Here is a 20,404-nt window from a genome sequence, read left to right as displayed (position 1 = left end):
TCCTGGTTTTAAAACATCAAGTCAAACTGGAGTTATTGAAACAAAACACCTTAAACTTTTGCTGGGACAAGGTATAAAGTTGGTTTTGTTTAACGACATCACTAGAGAACTTGATTTATTAATCATCGGCTTTTGGATGTCAAACATTTGATCAATTTGACATATAGTCTTAGAGAGAAAACCTGCAGCATTTTTTTATTAGTAGTAAGGATGCAACATTCCAGAGACAAGACAGCACATATCACGGCCTTTGAAATGCCAGTTGTGATGCACTGGCTGGAATGAGAAATAGTCCATGGGCCCACGGACGGGCATCGATCCTAGATCGACCGCACATCAGGTGAGGTGAGGAAGCTGGACTAGTTTTGGGGCCGACATTAAACTGTCAAAAGTGAACAATACACTACAATCGGTCAAACACAAACTGCTATATGATTTCTTTGTACCAGGTAGAGTGTGCACACCATCAAACCCAGACTGTCCTGTGACCAGGTTACATAACAAGTCGGGTGAAGCAGTGTACACTGGGATTAACCTCATCCGCCCTGAAATCCGGATCGTCTGGGAGCCCGAAAGGTCGAACTCTCACCCATCAGAGGATTGTAATCTAAAACACAAACAGAAGAGAAGTTAAGTCTCTTGAAAGGTGCAGACCAAAGGTCGAACTCTCACCCATCAGAGGATTGTAATCTGAAACACAAACAGAAGAGAAGTTAAGTCTCTTGAAAGGTGCAGACCAAAGGTCGAACTCTCACCCATCAGAGGATTGTAATCTGAAACACAAACAGAAGAGAAGTTAAGTGTCTTGAAAGGTGCAGACCAAAGGCATACAGGCTCACATTTTTATAGGCTGGATTTTGCCCAAATTAAACGAAAATGCCACAATCTGAACATTTATTAACATTAGCATTACCACCAAACAGCTATATAGGGTTGCAAACGAATCACTACACATTTTTACATGGATTACATCTAATTTTGTGGGTAGAATGATGGAAATACATAGTAAAAAGGTTTTTCTCCAGCACTAGGGGGGCAGTCCCCCCCCCCCCCCCCCCCCGCCCCATCTCATACACTTATGGTGCAGACCCTAGTTTCTACCTGTGAAAATGGACACTATAAAGTTAAAGTTTGGTTTGTTTAACAACATCACAAGAGCACATTGATTTACTACTCATCGGCTTTTTTTCCATTAAAAGGGATCTTTTATATGTATCCTCCCACAAACAGAATAGCACATACCATATCCTTTGATATACCAGTCATGGAGCACTGGCTGGAATGAGAAATAGCTCAAAGAGTCCACCGACAGGGATCAATCCCAGACCGACTGCCTATCAAGCGAGTGCTTTACCACTGGGCTACATCCTGCCCCTAGGTGTTACACATCACAGGATTAACTGCCCTGATATATCTGTACTGTCTGCTTATAGAACAGTGCCCATAAAAGATGACTTGATGCTGTATTAATTAGTAGGACTAGCCTATTTGTATGTGGCTTTACCACTGTCTACACCCCCCCCCCCCCCCCACCCCATGAACACTTACATTTAATTAATGTACAATCGTGTAAGACATCTGAATAAAGTTACAACGGAGTGAAACAAGAGTGTGTAAGACATCTGAATAAAGTTACAACGGAGTGAAACAAGAGTGTGTAAGACATCTGAATAAAGTTACAACGGAGTGAAACAAGAGTGTGTAAGACATCTGAATAAAGTTACAACGGAGTGAAACAACAGTCTGTAAGACATCTGAATAAAGTTACAACGGAGTGAAACTACAGATACTTGCATTTGGAAAGGAAAGGAATGTTACTGTTTCAACACCTCAGCACGTTTTAAACTACAGATACATGCATTTGGAAAGGAAAGGAATGTTAGTTTTTCAACACCTCAGCACGTTTCAAACTACAGATACATGGATTTGCAAAGGAAAGGAATGTTAGTTTTTCAACACCTCAGCACGTTTTAAACTACAGATACATGGATTTGCAAAGGAAAGGAATGTTAGTGTTTCAACACCTCAGCACGTTTTAAACTACAGATACATGGATTTGCAAAGGAAAGGAATGTTAGTTTTTCAACACCTCAGCACGTTTTAAACTACAGATACATGTATTTGGAAAGGAAAGGAATGTTAGTTTTTCAACACGATTATCCAAATATCTCTCCTAACTGTATATCTATTAGATCTCTCTGTATCGGGCAGGCTACTACCCGAGTGGCCCGGCTCTAGGAGTAATCAGAGATAGATCTGATATAAATATATATATGTAGCACGTTTAGTTCACTAGAAAACACAACAAAACACAATACACTTTGGAATCTGTATTAACTCTAACACTGACAAATGTACTTGTCGCAGTAGTTAATTAACAACAACAATATAATAACAACCCAGAGCTAATCACTTAATTAGTTAATCACTAGGTGTCTAGTTTACACAATATTCTGATCACTTCACCGTGATACAACACACACACGTGCGATTATTGAGAAACGCTGCCAGGGGAACTTAATTAATAAAGGAATTACAACTCTATTCCTAACTGGTTAATTTTTAATTAACCTTTAAATACTCATTCAGTAACCTTATAATACAGAATTAATACTGGTACCTATCACAATAAAGACAATAACCTACAGTTTACCTAGGTCCTCTAGGATGACTGGCTAAGCTTTAATATTTTAGAACAGTGAAGCCTACAATTTACTTCGTCAGATTACCGGAGACACTGTCTAAATAATATTGGTATAATACAGTATTATAATTATTTAAAGTCACATCAATCATATCAAGGTTACACAACAGAGCAGAAATATATATTTACCAAGTCCGGTCTGAACTAATATATTTCGTTCAGTTGGACCACGTCCGTTCCCCTGGATACTTCCAATGTTTCTACCCGATATATCTAAAATCCTATCTATTTATTCAAAAAATCTCAGACTAGTCCGGAGACAAGAATATCGCCTGGGGGCACAACGCGGTACCTCACCTATCATGTGATATTTCCACAACTCCCAGGGACGGTATATTTTCTTAGATGGCCAGACCGACAGTCGCCAGTTCGCTAGAAATACCATGGTCGCGCGGAGGTATTACGTAACCACTCTCCACATGGCCTCCACACCTCGTCTGGGTGTGTATTGGGACGCAGGACTACCACCGTCGCGTGGGGGTATTACGTAACCAAGCTGCACATTTTAAACTATAACTATTTGGAAAGGAATGTTTCATGATACTTTAGCACATTTTAAACTAACACTATAACTAAACTATATATATGGTTATGTTAAGCTACCCTTTATGACTAGCAGACTGTACAAAAGGAATATTTATCAACACATCAGCACATTTTAAAACTAAGGCTACATGTATTTAGTGTTATTTTGGCGACTTGTACAATCTAATTAAAATTAGCTCCACTATTACATGTGGATCTAACACCAGCCAGTTGGAGCTCATGTTCACCAATCAAAACCTTACTTGCAGAATCCTGCCAGTGATTTAAAACTAACAACACTGCCTAGTCCCCAATGTCCAGGTAACATTTCGTCTGTAAATAATAATTTAAATATTGACCAATCACACTTCGCCTTTTATAACGTTATTTGGGAGCATACAAATTCTAAAAATATCGGGCGAGTCTATTTTAGTGGCCGCAGTACAGCGAACCATACCAATATGTACGGGGTGGGTTATCAGTCTTCAATTTTACATTAAAAATTATTTATTTATTTATAAAAAAACCCAACTAAATCAGTCTTCAGTTTTACATTACAAATTATTTATTTTATAAAATAAAACATGTTTTAAGGCATTCGTAATTCACACGAAATATGTCGTATACCATCAGGATAATTCGGAATGTTTTCAAATTATTTTTAAATCACTGGCAGGATTCTGCAAGTAAGGTTTTGATTGATGGACATGAGCTCCCAACTGGCTGGTGTTAGATCCACATGTAATAGTGGAGCTAATTTTAATTAGATTGGCGACTTGTATTACTCGTAACAAAGTAGCACACAGGAGCTTGAGCTTTTGCCAATCCAAGAATTTGGTAGAATCCTTTTATAAACATCTTTAAATTCATTGCCTGGCAAGGGATATTTTAGATGCACTTTCCCAGACATGACAGTACATACCAGAGCCTTTGATGTACCGGTCCACTGAAAGTGATCAATCCTGCGACCCATCACCCCTCAGGTGACTGCTCTACCACCGACCCTGGCCAAACTGGAGAGACAAGGACTGGGATGTGGAAAGACAGAGGAGCTGCCAGATAGGGAAGAAATGAGACGAAATTCAAAGGAGAGAAGGGAAAAGGGGCAGCACTTTGGATAAAAAACACAAACAAAAAAACAAGGAAGGAAGGAAATGTTTTATTTAATGATGCACTCAACACATTTTATTTATGGTTATATGGCGTCTAACATATGGTTAAAGACCACACAGATGTTGAGTGAGGAAACCTGCTGTCGCCACTTCATGGGCTACTCTTTTCGATTAGCAGCAAGGGATCTTTTATATGCACCATCCCACAGACAGGATAGTACATACCATGGCCTTTATTACACCAGTTGTAGAGCACTGGTTGGAACGAGAAACAGCTCAATGGGCCCACCAATCGAGCAGATGAGCGCTGTACCACTGAACTATGTCCCGCCCCTAACAAGGAAGGAAGGAATGTTTTACTTAATGATGCATTCAACACATTTTAATTAAGGTTCACATACAAATGTATGATTAAGGATCACACAAGGAAACTGGCTATAGCCACACAATGGGCTACTTTGACATGATAGTACGTAACACAACCTTTGTTACACTGGAGGGGCGAGACATAGCCCAGTGGTAAAGCGCTCACTTGATGTGCGGTCGGTTTGGGATCGATTGCCGTCGGTGGGCCCACTGGGCTATTTCTCGTTCCAGCCAGTGCACCATGGCTCGTATATCAAAGGCTTTAGAATGTGCTATCCTGTCTGTGGGATGGTGCATATAAAAGATCCCTTGCTGCTAATCAAAAAGAGTAGCCCATGCAGTGGCGACAGACGGTTTCCTCTCTCAATATCTGCGTGGTCCTTAACCATATGTCCAACGCCATATAACCGTAAATAAAATATCTTGAGTGTGTCGTTAAATAAAACAGTTCCTGCCTTCTTTCCTTGTTACACTGGAATGAGAAATAGCCCAATGGATCCACTGATGGGAATTGATCCTAGTCCAACCACACATCAATTGAGAACTTTCCCACTGGGCTATGTCCCCCCCCCCCCCCCCCCCCCCCTTTCAAAGACATTCAGTGAAGTAGTGAAATCTTACCACTTTGCCGTAGAGGTTTCTTCGGTTTAGGCTTCAATGGAGTTGAGGCTCCTTCCTCTTTCTGAAAAAGTAAAAATAAAAATGAATAAAGTAAAGTTTGTTTTATTTAACGACGCCACTAGAGCACATTTTTTATCTTATCATGGGCTATTGGACATCAAACATATGGTCATTCTGACACTGTTTTTTAGAGGAAATCCGCTGTCGCCACATAGGCTACCCTTTTATGACAGGCAACAAGGGATTTTTTATTGGGCTTCCCACAGGCAGGACAGCACAAACCATGGCCTTTGTTAACCAGTTATAGATCACTGGTCAGTGCAAGTGGTTTACACTTATCCATTGAGCCTTGCGGAGCACTCACTCAGGGTTTGGAGTCGGTGTCTGGATTAAAAATCCCATGCGTCGACTGAGATCCAAACCCAGTACCTACCAGCCTGTAGACCGATGGCCTAACCACGACACCACCGAGGCCGGTAAAAAATTAATAAATACACATGTACTTATATAAATATATGTAAATAATTCCCCTTGATGAAAGAATAAATGAAGGAAAGAATTTTGTTTATTTATTTAACAATGCACTAAACATATTTTTTATTTACGTTAATATGCTCTCAGACATTTGGTTAAGGACCATATATAATGAGAGAGGAAACCTGCTTCCACCACACCATGTGCGACACTTTTCAATTAGCAGCAAGGAATCTGTTATATGCACCATCCCACAGGCAAGATAACACATACCACAGCCTTTGATATACCAGTCACAGTGCACTGGCTGGAACAACTAACCAATGAGCCACTGATGGGAAATGATCCTAGACTGATTGTCCATTGGGCTTTTTCTCGTTCCAGCCAGTGCACCACAGCTGGTATAGCAAGGGTCATGGCATGTGTTATCCTGTCTGGGATGGTGCATATAAAAGATCCCTTGCTACTAATCGAAAAAAGTAGGTTTCGTCTCTATATGTATGTGACTATAATTCAAAATTGCCCAATGTTTGACATCCAATAGGTGATGATTAATAAATCAATGTGATCTAGTGGTGTCGTTAAACAAAACAAAACTTTAAACCTTACCATACATAAGGAGGAAAAAGTTTAGTGTTTATTTTAACACCACCACTAGAGCACATTGATTTATTCATCATCCACTATGTGATGTCAAACATCTGGTCATTTTGACATATAGTCTTAAAAAGGAAACCCGCCACATTTATTCATCATCCCCTATGTGATGTCAAACATCTGGTCATTTTGACATATAGTCTTAAAAAGGAAAGCTGCCACATTTTTCCATTAGTAGTAAAGTTAAAGTTTGTTTTGTTTAACATCACTAAAGCACGTTGATTTATTGGCTATTGGATGTCAATATTATAGTCATAGAGAGGCAATCCCTGCAAAGCCCAATACGTGTCCATCACACCCCTGTATATTATAACACATACGTGTCCGTCTCGCCCCCAGTATATTATAACACATACGTGTCCGTCCCGCCCCATGTATATTATAACACATACGTGTCCGTCCCGCCCCCTGTATATTATAACACATACGTGTCCGTCCCGCGCCCTGTATATTATAACACATTCGTGTCCGTCCCGCCCCCTGTATATTATAACACATACGTGTCCGTCCCACCCCTGTATATTATAACACATACGTGTCCATCCCGCCCCCTGTATATTATAACACATACGTGTCCGTCCCACCCCCTGTATATTATAACACATACGTGTCCGTCCCGCCCCCTGTGTATTATAACACATACGTGTCCGTCCCGTCCCCTGTATATTATAACACATACGTGTCCGTCCCGCCCCTTGTATATTATAACACATACGTGTCCGTCCCACCCCTGTATATTATAACACATACGTGTCCGTCTCGCCCCAGTATATTATAACACATACGTGTCCGTCCCACCCCCTGTATATTATAACACATACGTGTCCGTCCCGCGCCCTGTATATTATAACACATACGTGTCCGTCCCACCCCCAGTATATTATAACACATACGTGTCCGTCCCACCCCCTGTATATTATAACATATACATGTCCGTCCCGCCCCCTGTATATTATAACACATACGTGTCCGTTCCGCCCCAGTATATTATAACACATACATGTCCGTCCCGCCCCCTGTATATTATAACACATACGTGTCCGTTCCGCCCCCAGTATATTATAACACATACAAATGTACGTGTACGTCACACCCATGTATATTATAACACATACGTGTCCGTCCCACCCCCAGTATATTATAACACATACGTGTCCGTCCTGCCCCCTGCATATTATAACACATACGTGTCCATCCCGCCCCCTGTATATTATAACACATACGTGTCCGTCCCGCCCCCTGTATATTATAACACATACGTGTCCATCCTGCCCCCTGTATATTATAACACATACGTGTCCGTCCCACCCCTGTATATTATAACAAATATGTCTATAGTTGACCGAGTCTTGGTGGTTCGCAGGTGCAGTCAGGTGGATTAATGATCGTAATTGACCAGTGGTAGGTAGATATTATCTGTTAGTAAATGGTTTCAGCTTGCGGGATCAATTGTCATGACTGATCTAACGATAACGCAATGAGATCGATTGGGAAGATACCGGATAACCTGATATGATTATCACAAATATATATGAAAACAGTTGTATGTTTTATAGGTAATGTTTTTTTTTTTAAAGATTTATAAACCTGATATGATTATCACAAATATACATGTATATGAAAACAGTAGCTTGTTTTACAGGTAATGTTTTTTTAAAGGCACAAAGTGTTAATATGATTATTTTACCAATGCCCATGAAAACAATCAGCACACATGTGACATATTTTATATAATATGTAATGTTTCTTAAGAGTGCACAAACCTGATATGATTATCACAAATATATACAATCTGTATATGAAAACAATAGCTTGTTTTATAGGTAATGTTTTTTAAAGGCGGAAAGTCTTGATATGATTAGTTCACCAATGACCCTAAAAACAATCACACACACATGTAATATATTTCACATAATATGTAATGTTTCTTAAGGGTGCACAGTCTTCATATGATTATCACAAATATATATGAAAACAATAGCATGTTTTATAGGTAAAGTTTTTCCAAATTGCCATAAAAACAATCTCCCACATCAGACCTCCCCATTTAAGGGGAGCTATCACTCTTCACTCCCCTGAGACTAGTTCCGGGAGAGCAATCTTTAACTCCCCCTAGCATGTGAATTTCCATTGTATCTACATGGGACCCCATAATCAAGTTAGGGGAGCAATTAATCACTCCCCTAATCACTCAGTGTCTGTCACGTTTCTTAGATATGTCTTCATATGATTTTCTTATCCTCCTATTGGAGAGAATTAACACCATTAGCTATTTATGATAACACACACCAATAACACATATACGTGTAATAACAATTTAAAGACATATGACTGGCTGCTTCTAGATGATGACCCGGTCGTGATAGCCATACCATCCAATGAAAAAAAACCGTATGACTGAAACTGATTGATCTGTTATGTACTGGTTAACTTTAAACTGACTGATCTATGATGCGTAAGTTAGATATAAACACAGGGGCCGTAAATAGGTTTTAACTGTTTAATGTTTTAAAATTGTGTAGAGATCTACCAACTGAGCTAGATGCATAATGATTAGATTCTGCCCCCAAATACTCTTTAATGTTTTAAAATTGTGTAGTGATCTACCAACTGAGCTAGATGCATGACGATTAGATTCTGCCCCCAAATACTCTTTAATGTTTTAAAATTGTGTAGAGATCTACCAACTGAGCTAGATGCATGATGATTCGATTCTTCCCCCAAATACTGTTTAATGTTTTAAAATTGTGTAGAGATCTACCAACTGAGCTAGATGCATGATGATTCGATTCTTCCCCCAAATACTGTTTAATGTTTTAAAATTGTGTAGAGATCTACCAACTGAGCTAGATGCATGATGATTAGATTCTGCCCCCAAATACTGTTTGTTTTAAAATTGTGTAGCGATCTCTGAAATTGAGTAGTGAATAGTGATGTAATATTGAACAAAATGTTCCATGCAAGACAGTTCTTGACATCAGTGTTTAACAAAAGCCACAGCAAATTAATAACCATTATAGCAACTGAACATAGACGTACAGGCTCCCATTTTGGTAGGGTGGGGGCAGACTTGTTTTTACCCAAATTAAACGAAAATATCCGAATCTGGATAACATTTATTTACATTTAATTCATCATTACTGCCAAACAGCTAAATATACCAGTACGATAACAGTGGCAAATGAATCACTGTGCATTTTTACATGAATTAAAAATACAACTAATATTGTAGGTAGAATTATGATGGAAATACATCCATGGTGAAAAGGTTTCAGGCAAGCTAATTTTTCCCCAATATCTCTGTCGTTTATTACCCGAATTTGAGGATTTGTGCTAGCCCTGGGCAGGCAGTTATACACCCCCCCACCCTACCATCATATCATAAGCATATTGCAATTGTTTAATAAAAATGAGAGATGTGAAAACTGAGCCACATATGTGTAAAATGTGTATACAATAGGTGATTCTTCAAAATAAAAACAGCAAAATTTGGTGCAACAATTCTCTCCCTTTCGTGGAAAAAAATATTTAATTAAAATATCTAATGAAATAATTTTTAGAAAAAAAAACAAACCCAAAAAACAAAAACCCCTACATGTATATACTTTTTATTTAATTAAAGTGTGTAATCAAAGCATGATTAGTAAATGTGTTTAGCTATCTATAACCGAGAGCGCGTAACCTACACATATGCATACATCTTCAGTTCGCAATCTAATGCATCAACGTCGCATTAACGACTGCTCATCGGCTATTAGGAGAAAAGCCATTCATTTCGGTTATTAGATGGAAATGATATTGCCTTTGATCATAATTGTGTACCCTTAAGGAACTCTTCGCATGGCAGAGGCAGGGAGATACACAAGTTGGATGCGCAGTTCAAATGGATCACTTTACGATGTGTTTTAATGGAAGAGCTTTCGGCACGGCGGTTCGTGTGACGCGGTTGATAATGAAGCGAAACGTATATGGTTATTACCAGTTTGTCAAATCACTCAGTAACAAGATAAAATGACCGACAGTCAACCAGCTCCCACATTACAGCCACCGTTTAGTATCTGTTTTTAGAGGAAATGGTGATATTAACCAAATATTAAGCTACATTACTGACGTCAAAATATCTTTTTTTATATGTATTCTCCTTTGCATGAGAAGAAAAGCAATTAACTGTGACATATTGTTCAGATGAAAATGATATGCTTATTTTTTTCATTACCCTCAATGATTTTGTTCTCACTGTCACTATAATGTTCACACTCGTGCACATGCATGGGATACAAATTGGAATTTCATCAGTGCAACATGCGTACTTGTTGAAACCAAGCTTTTGTGGTATATGTGTGTGTGGGTGTGTCCGAGTGTGTGTATGTGTGTGTGGGAGTGTGTGTGTGTATGAGTGCATGTGTGTGTGTGTGTGTGTATGTATGTGTGTGTGTGTGTGTGCATGCTTGTGTGTGAGTGCATGTGTGAGTGCATGTGTGTGTGTGTGTGTGCGAGTGTGTGAGTATGTATGTGTGTGTTGTGTGTGTGTGAGTATGTATGTGTGTGTGTGTGTGTGTGTACGAGTATGTGTGTGTGCGTGCGCGCGTGTGTGTGTGCATGTATGTGCGTGCGTATGTGTATGCGTGTGTGTGCATGTATGTGTACGAGTGTGTGTGCATGTATGTGCGTGCGTACGTGTGCATGCGTGTGTGTGTGCGTGCGTGTACGTACGTGCGTGGGTGGGTGGGTGTGTGCGCGCGCGCACGTGCGTGTGCACGCATGCATTGGTGGGTGTGTGTGTGTGTGCGCACTCGTGTGTGTGTGTGTGTGTGTGTGTGTGTGTGAAGTTGTGAACCCATTCCAGTCTTTTCCAGCCAGTGCACCATGACTGGTATATCAAAGGCCGTGGTATGTGCTATCCTGTCTGTGGGATGGTGCACATAAAACATTCCTTGCTACTAGTTGAAAACTGTAGTGGGTTTCCTCACTATGACTGTGTCAAAATGACCAAATGTTTGACATCCAATAGCCAATGATTAATAAAATCAATGTGCTCTAGTGGTGTTGTTAAACAAAACAAACTTTATTCCAGTGTTTACCAAGAAAGGTGAGTGATCACTACTGTGGAAAGTTTTAGGAGAAATGCAAACTGGTTGCCTTGCAATAAAGTATTGTAATACATACAGTGTCTTCTAGCTGAAGACAAATATATACTGACACACAATGAAAACGCAAAACAGATATTTTTCAATATTTTGTTGTGATTAATGAAAAATATATTTATTGGACTTAAAATAACAATTTATGAGAGGAAGCCATTGATTGGTACTTTTGTCTGGGTTTTAATCCTGGTTTTGTTCTCGTTACACATACAATAGCAGAAACACACAAAATGGTGTGATATGCATTCACTACATGCTTAATCATGCTGCATGCAATGCACGTGAAATGCCAGTATGTGGACACATAAAAGTCACGATTCAGTGTCATATTCCTCGTCACATTAAGAATGCCATGACTCAGAGAAGAACAAAGGGAGCAAGCGTTGGGCATGGTTCAAGGGGGAACTTCGCAAAGCCAAGTTGCTAGGACCTTCAGAGTCCATCCATCAACTATTGGACGACTTGATGAACGTCATCAACAGACCAGGAGTGTCTATGATCGACCTCGACCTGGTCAACGTCCTGTTACGACCCCATGCCAAGATCGGCAGATTCGACGACACCACCTCCGTGACCGGTTCAGAACTGTGACGATGACAGCAAGCAACATGATATGACGTCATGGAAGGCTTATCCATCCGATGACGGTCATCCGTTGACTCAGACCAGCTGGACTCAGATGCAGACGCCCGTACAACGGTAACATCATGACACTGCGACATTGTGATGCGAGATTACAGTTTGCTCTCCAGAATGATAATCATCCACCAGCCTTTTACCGGAGCATTGTTTTCTCAGATGAGTCCCGTTTCTCTGTCTCCTTTGCTGATGGAAGAGCATGTGTGTACAGGAGACTCCATGAACGGTACGCTGATGGATGTGTGAGGGAACGTGATCGGTTTGGCGGCGGTTGTCTGATGGTATGGGAGGCAATCAACTGTGATTTCAGGAGTGATCTCATCATTGTCCACGATGCCCTTATTCTAAGACCAGTTCTCCAGCCACTTTTGCGCCGTCACCGAAGACCAAGAGGTCCCCTTCTGTTTCAATAAGACAATGCCCATCCACATACTGCAAGAATTACCCAGGCATTCCTGCAACAAGCCGGTATCACCGTTATGAACTGGCACGCCGTTTCACCGGATTTGAACCCAAATGAACACATGTGGGATAAGTTAGGACGTCGTGTACATCACTGCCAGCCACCACCACGTAACGTCGCTGAGCTTGCACAGGTGTTGCAGGTGGAGTAGAGGAACATTCCTGTGGTTTATTTGAGATGTTTGTGCCAATCCTTTCCCCGTCGTCTTCACGCATGCTCACGGGCCAATGGTGGACACACCAGATACTGACCTTGATATGGGGGGGTTGAACTTTTCGATTATAAATTCAACTTGATTACTGATGATAACTGGCCATGTTTCCATGAATACCAGTCATTAATGTCATATTACATTATCCATCAATTCATTAATATATATATATATGTGTGTGTGATCTATAACCTTCTTTTCTCCCCTAAAGCTTTACCAGAGCTATAGATATCCCTCCCACAGCCTCATCAGTTCACTCCCCCCACACTCATTATCGTTTATTATAGATACGTTCACTTCCCCCACCTCCATCATAATTTAAGTTCCCTTCCCCCACTTCTGACATCATTTAGTACCATACACTAGCATCAACTCCTTCCTCCAAACTCAGCTACATTTTGCCTAATGCAGCCAGGGATCTTTTATATGCACCATCTCACAGACAGGATAACACATATCACAGCCTTTGATATACCAGTCATGGTGCACTGGCTGGAATGAGAAATAGCCCAATGTGCCCACCGATGGGGATCGATCCCAGACCGACCGCGCATCAAGCGAGCACTTCACCCTAAAAGAGGTTCATTGATCAGTGAATCAAGTATCTTTACAGCCAAACCAATAACGTTATGCTTATGTCATACTTCACTTATAGTCACAATGACTTACAGTATCAATCCTGAAGCTGAATCAAGTACCTTTAAAGCCAAACCAATAACGTTATGCTTATGTCGTACTTCACTTATAGTCACAATGACTTACAGTATCAATCCTGAAGCTGAATCAAGTACCTTTAAAGCCAAACCAATAACGTTATGCTTATGTCATACTTCACTTATAGTCACAATGACTTACAGTATCAATCCTGAAGCTGAATCAAGTATCTTTACAGCCAAACCAATAACGTTATGCTTATGTCGTACTTCACTTATAGTCACAATGACTTACAGTATCAATCCTGAAGCTGAATCAAGTATCTTTACAGCCAAACCAATAACGTTATGCTTATGTCGTACTTCACTTATAGTCACAATGACTTACAGTATCAATCCTGAAGATTATACTCGGTGTGTACACAGTTCTAGATTACTGTAAACTGTTAATAGGTGCTAAACTCAACGCTAACCTGTCAGCATCTCTAGCTATACACCAGCCCTAAGTTCAGCCAGCCGTTTTCTTGCTAATGTTTGCTTACTATTTTGACTGGTTTCCGAAGTGGTAATTCTTTTTAACATGAAGCGCATAATTAAACCAGTCTGGCGGACGTTTTTTCTGCTTGGTCTCACTGAACTCAGCACTTGGCTCTTGATAGGAAATTCAATCTGGGGGTTGGTGACTTATAGGTTAATTTGTCAGGTGTTCCATTACAACATGTTGCATGAAGCTGTGCAATGTAACCACAGAGCCATGTTCCATTACGACATGTTGCATGAAGCTGTGCAATGTAACCACAGAGCCATGTTCCATTAAGACATGTTGCATGAAGCCGTGCAATGTAACCACAGAGCCATGTTCCATTACATGTTGCATGAAGCAGTGCAATGTAACCACAGAGCCATGTTCCATTACGACATGTTGCATGAAGCCATGCAATGTAACCACAGAGCCATGTTCCATTACATGTTGCATGAAGCCGTGCAATGTAACCACAGAGCCATGTTCCATTACATGTTGCATGAAGCCGTGCAATGTAACCACAGAGCCATGTTCCATTACATGTTGCATGAAGCTGTGCAATGTAACCACAGAGCCATGTTCCATTACGACATGTTGCATGTGTATACATTAATATGAAACCGTACAATGTAACCACAGAGCCATGTTCCATTACGACATGTTGCATGTGTATACATTAATATGAAACCGTACAATGTAACCACAGAGCCATGTTCCATTACGACATTGCATGTGCATACATATTAATGATGATGTTTCTAAACTTGTTTGCTAGAAACAAACACTAAAAACTCAGCACAGAGACACACACAATAATTTAAGGTGGGATATAAGACTTAATTAGAAACAATTCATTATTCACAAACTTCAAGTGTGGAATAGTTGTGTGCTGTGAAACACAAATAAAGATAAATAATAAATAAATGTGAATGTAATTCAACGAACTTGTTAACCGTGGCGACCTTTCAGTCTTGTACCAGGCAATTTCACGAAAAGGTTGCCCAGGCAGTGAATTTCTTCACCGAAGGCATGATCGAGGTACCCAATTAGAAAAGATTAATTATTCACAAAACTTCAAGTCTGCTGTAGAAAGAAATAAAGATAAATAATATATAAAAGTGAATCTAAATAAGTGCTCTGGTTAACCATGTAAGACTTCCAGTCTTCAACATGCTGAGAAATGTTACGAAAAGGTTGCCTGCCATATTAATTTCTTCACTGAGGTATGTGATCCTTATTCAGTTGAAGTGATCTTTGAAAAAGTGAAAACTGTATGCCGTATTAAAAACTAAAGGTAATCTATTTCCTAGTTTCACAAACCTCACCATTTAAGGAGAGGATTACTCTTGCTTCTCATAACTCCCCTAGGACTAGATCAAAGAGAGGCAGTTTTAGCTCAGTAGAGAATGTGAATTTATTATAAGGTATCCTACCAACTGGGGGCGGGATGTAGCCCAGTGGGACAACACTCGCTTGATGCACAATCGGTGTGGGGTCAATCTCTGTTGGTGAGCCCATTGGGCTATATATTTCTCGTTCCAGCCACTAGTGTACCATGACTGGTATATCAAAGGCTGTGGTATGTACTACCCTGTCTGTTGTGGGATGGTGTATATAAAAGATCCCTTGCTGCTAATCGAAAAAAGTATCCCATGAAGTGGCAACAGCGAGTTTCCTCTCTCAATATCTGTGTGGTCCTTTACCATATGTCTGACACCATATAACTAAATAAAATGTGTTGAGTGCGTTGTTAAATAAAAAATTCCTTTCTTTCTTTTCTATCAATTGTTACCATAGTTTAACACCCAATATAGCCAGTGTTTGTGTCAGAAAGAAATTTTTGGGTATGACACTATGGAATTGAATACTGTAGATCTTGAAATTAATGCGATCCTAATATTAATGCGAAAAATACGAGTTTGTGTTATTCGCATTAATAATATGATGCAGTTATTTCTAGGTTTTGTCTATGTATCCCACATTATTAAAACAAAAACAAAGATTAAAATTGTAACATATTTATAAAACATAACTGGAAAACAATTCATCGTAGAGGAAGGAAGGAAGGAAATGTTTGATTTAACGACGTACTCAACACATTTTATTTAGTTATAATCATTGCAGAGGAGACAGACTATTTTTCCTATAGTCCAGCCGTATGCCAGCCACATGTGATGATCACAGGGTCTTTGGCCACCCTGTCAAAAGCCGACACAATCCATCACACCTGAATGAGTTTTAACACACTAATCCTGAGGTTGACTGTTTCTTTATTTTTACTGTTCAAGTTCGCTGCAAATTTGTTGGCATGTACCACTTGGGTGAATTGTTCTTTTATTATGACTTTCAAACTGCCATTCACAGATAAGGAAGATTCAGTTGTAATGGTACATGCATGCTAAGTAATGTTTAGCCAGATGTAGGTAACTATACATATTATGTACATGATTGCTGCAAAACTATGCTTTGAATTGATCTCACCAAAAACATCCAGGACTAAGCAGATTAATTGATGTGTACGCTGATCTATTGGTGAGTTGATCTCATTGAAAACAGCTGATTTAAGGGAAGAGTACACAGACGTGTGTTGTTAATATTTCAAAGGGAGGCCACTCGCATTAATTTCATGTCACATTTTAGTTAGTCTGCCCACCGTTAGTCGCATTAGTTTAAGGATGCATTAATTGCAGAATCTACAGTATTTACAATGTGTGTACTGAATGCATGCAACCACAATCGACAGAAAGAAAATGGGTTAATTTTAGGGTAAGGGTTAGGGTTAAGAAAATCATACAGTAATGATAAGAGTTATTAATTTTGTCAAAAGGTTAACTTAAAAACATAAAATCTGGAAATACATTTGGGTATGGCGCCATACCCATTTTACCCTGTGACAGAAAGCCTGAATTAGCCGATGTATTTTTAATGCTAGGGCGTCGTTAAACATTCATTCATTCCTACCAATTTACATTTGGTGTTTTTAAATATTATATATTTACTGGGTCGACGTTTCTGACTATTAGTCCACGGGTGCATCAATAACCCCATTGCAATTTTAAAAATTGCTGGATATTAATACCAAACTGTTACATTAGTTTGAAACCAAATGTTTGACTATATACACACATTGTTAACTACAGGTACATGTATGGTTACTTTGGCTTCCATCTTCCTAGAACGCCCAGAACATGAGTGGTTAATGTTGCAGGCTGTAAATTACTTATGAATCAGTGCAGTATAGGTTCTAATCTTGCCAAATGACACTTGGTGCGTCAAAATCTCAACATGCTAATGTCTTAACTGGCTCCCTATACTTTCACTTAGGGGAGCAATTAATCACTCACATCAATTTTGTTTTAATGTCAAGGTCTGATTTTTTTTTATCAAATCCAGTCTATTTAAAAAAACGTTTCTTTTGTTTAACGACACACATTGATTAATTAATCGTCGGCTATTGGATGTCAAACATTTGGTAATTATATATGACACGTCGTCATCAGAAAAAACCCTGCTTAACAATTGCACCATGACGAATGTTACATTCATAGAGGTCGGATGTCATTTCAACTGACATAATTGTTAGAATGGCACCCACAGCAAATTAGTCTTGTGTATGTTACTTGCCAATATTCATGACTATTTGGTACTACAGAGAAAAGTGCTTAGAAATATTTAACTTTTATCACTTTTGGATGGCCTTTCTTACATGACTTTATTAGCAATGTACAAAGTGTGTACATTTGTATGTGACACATATACGCCATTTTTGTATATCTGTCATATTCGTCTGTCACACTAAACATTGTTGTCAATATGTTCAAACAGAATTAATAAACTTGTGTTTAAATACCCTGAAAGGACATTTACCTGAACCTGTCTCAGTGTGGAATAATTTATAGTCCACCTCATGGGAAACATCCTTTTTCATACTATGGAATTTACTACTAGTTATTTATTTCTGAGCAGACTGTTTTCTATAAATTGCACCCAATAATAGTTGGGTTTTTTTTTGTTATTTCCAAAACACTTACTTTTTTTATTACGTCAAACCAAACTAAAAATATTTACAAAACATGTTGTTGTAGCAGGATGGTACGGATTATAGGTAAAGAGATACATAGAGGCTATTTCATGTTTTTTGTCAAATATGATTTATATCTCATTGAGTGAAGTTTGAAATCATATCTCATGAGTCATGCTTGCGCAATGAGTGTGATATGACTGTAAACTTCACGAGATGAGATATAAATCATATTTGACAAAAAACACGAACAATTTTATTTATTGTATAACTTTGGCAATTTACCTTTATTTTTAAAATGCCAGCAGCAAAATAGTTCCGGCTTTCTTACAGTGACTGATAACACTTTTATTTCACTGATATTTTAAGAAATTTCACTAAATGTTATATAATAAAGATCTTTATTGTATTGATGATGACATGCATGTGTACATGTATATGTTCTGTAATGGAAGTTATGACCTTTACTATAAGCAGTCTGTCTGTCTAGTCTACTAAATAAAATCTTCATGTAGGAGTGGAAACCAGGGAATTCAATGTGAGATTTCTGTTAACATACATTACACGGTTAACAACATTCTAAACATTCGCAATCAAAGAATTTGTAATAAACACTGAGAAGGTATTGTCTGATCAAAACTTTTGTAAGATATACATCAAGACTGTACAAAGTGATTTTGAAAAATTCAGACTGTCCCCAAAGGAGTCTACAATATATTAAACTGAGGGTGGAGGTAAGGATGTTATATATATAGTTAATGCAAGCTACTGACAAAGATAGGCAGTCAACGTTTTAGGAAACAGGCAGTAGTCAGTATTTCTGCAAGCTTGCCGCATGCATGTTTTCATTTGTGAAAGTATGCGCAAGCTTGCTGCATGCATATCTCCAACTGTGCAAGCTTCCCGCAAGCATGTTTTCATTTTTGCTAGCTTGCTGCAAGCATATCTTCAACTGTGCAAGCTTCCCGCAAGCATGTTTTCATTTTGAAGCTTGCTGCATGCATATCTCAACTGTGTAAGCTTCCTGCAAGCATGTTTTAATTTTTGTAAGCTTCCTGCAAGCATGTTTTAATTTTTGTAAGCTTGCTGCAAGCATGTTTTAATTTTTGTAAGCTTCCTGCAAGCATGTTTTAATTTTTGTAAGCTTGCTGCAAGCATGTTTTAATTTTTGTAAGCTTGCTGCAAGCATGTTTTAATTTTTGTAAGCTTCCTGCAAGCATGTTTTAATTTTTGTAAGCTTCCTGCAAGCATGTTTTAATTTTTGTAAGCTTGCTGCATGTGTATCTTCAACTGTGAAAGCATGTCTACACTTGTGGAGAAAAAGCTAAGTCCAAATCATTTTCATGTTGTTGTTTTTTTAATTCATAACTTCTCATATGATTTATCAAATTCAGTGGGAACAGTGGCTAAACAACCAAACATACATGTTACAGATTTAGATAGTATTTACAATAATAATTAAAACAAAATTAATATTAATACATACGAATGATAAAACAATATGGTTAAAACAAACAGAATCATCTTGTAATAATTGGATTTTCAATTGGCCCCAAAAATAATAACATATGCATGGCCATGAGAGGATGACATGGGCCATGTTTGGTTGAAATTAACCTGGTGGAATCTGAGAAGATGTTGAAAATGTCTGAGCCAATCAGAGGCCAGGGTGGCCATCTTGGATTTTGAATCAGCCACAAAAATAACAACACTTAGTAAGTCATGAGAGAATCATTTGGACTAAGTTTGATTGAAACCTGCCTGGTGGACCTTGAAAAGAAGCAAAAAAATGTCTCTGTCAATCAGAGGCCATGCAGGGCAGCTATCTTGATTTTAAATCTGACCGAAAAATAACAAACTTGGTTAGGGCCATGAGAGGATCATTAGGAATACATATGGTTTAAATTTGAATGGTGGAACTTGAGTAAAAGTTAAAAATGTCTCAGTTATTCAGAGGCCAGGGCGGCCATCTTGGAATTTTTATTGGCCTGAAAAATAACAACACTTGGTCAGATCTATAAGAGGATCATTTGGACCAAGTTTGGTTGAATCCTGCTTGGTGGAACAGGAGAAAAAAGAAAACAAGAAGAAACAAACAAATGACTTTACACCACAGTGTGGATCTCCAGATAGTGGAGGAATATAACCTAAAACAAGAAGAAGAAGAAGAAGAATATAGGACCAGGAGCTTTTTAGCATATTAGTTTAGTCAAGACTATCCCACATAAATGGAACATGTCTATCAGACAGGTAAACTAATTTTGTAGCCTAAGTATCTGACAACATGTAGC

General features: G+C 38.8%; 1 protein-coding gene across 2 annotated transcripts in view; it reads right to left on the bottom strand.

Annotated features, from left to right (window-relative positions):
• Window positions 1-218: 218 nt before the first annotated feature.
• Window positions 219-20,404, bottom strand: part of LOC121386383 (selenoprotein S-like) — an 86,863-nt gene continuing 66,677 nt past the window's right edge. The window contains exons 5-6 of one of the 2 annotated variants that reach the window (XM_041517262.1): window positions 5,329-5,389; window positions 219-607 (exon numbers count right to left, since the gene is read on the bottom strand). In XM_041517262.1, coding sequence (XP_041373196.1) covers window positions 537-607; window positions 5,329-5,389 — 132 coding nt within the window. In that variant the 3' untranslated portion in view covers window positions 219-536. Of the gene's footprint in view, window positions 608-660; window positions 774-5,328; window positions 5,390-20,404 lie in introns of those variants that run through there. The other variant, XM_041517261.1, reaches the window with a different exon arrangement.

The sequence above is a fragment of the Gigantopelta aegis genome, chromosome 12 (assembly GCF_016097555.1).
Source record: "Gigantopelta aegis isolate Gae_Host chromosome 12, Gae_host_genome, whole genome shotgun sequence".
In the NCBI taxonomy this organism is placed as follows: domain Eukaryota; kingdom Metazoa; phylum Mollusca; class Gastropoda; order Neomphalida; family Peltospiridae; genus Gigantopelta; species Gigantopelta aegis.
This window is presented reverse-complemented; position numbering and strand designations above follow the sequence as displayed.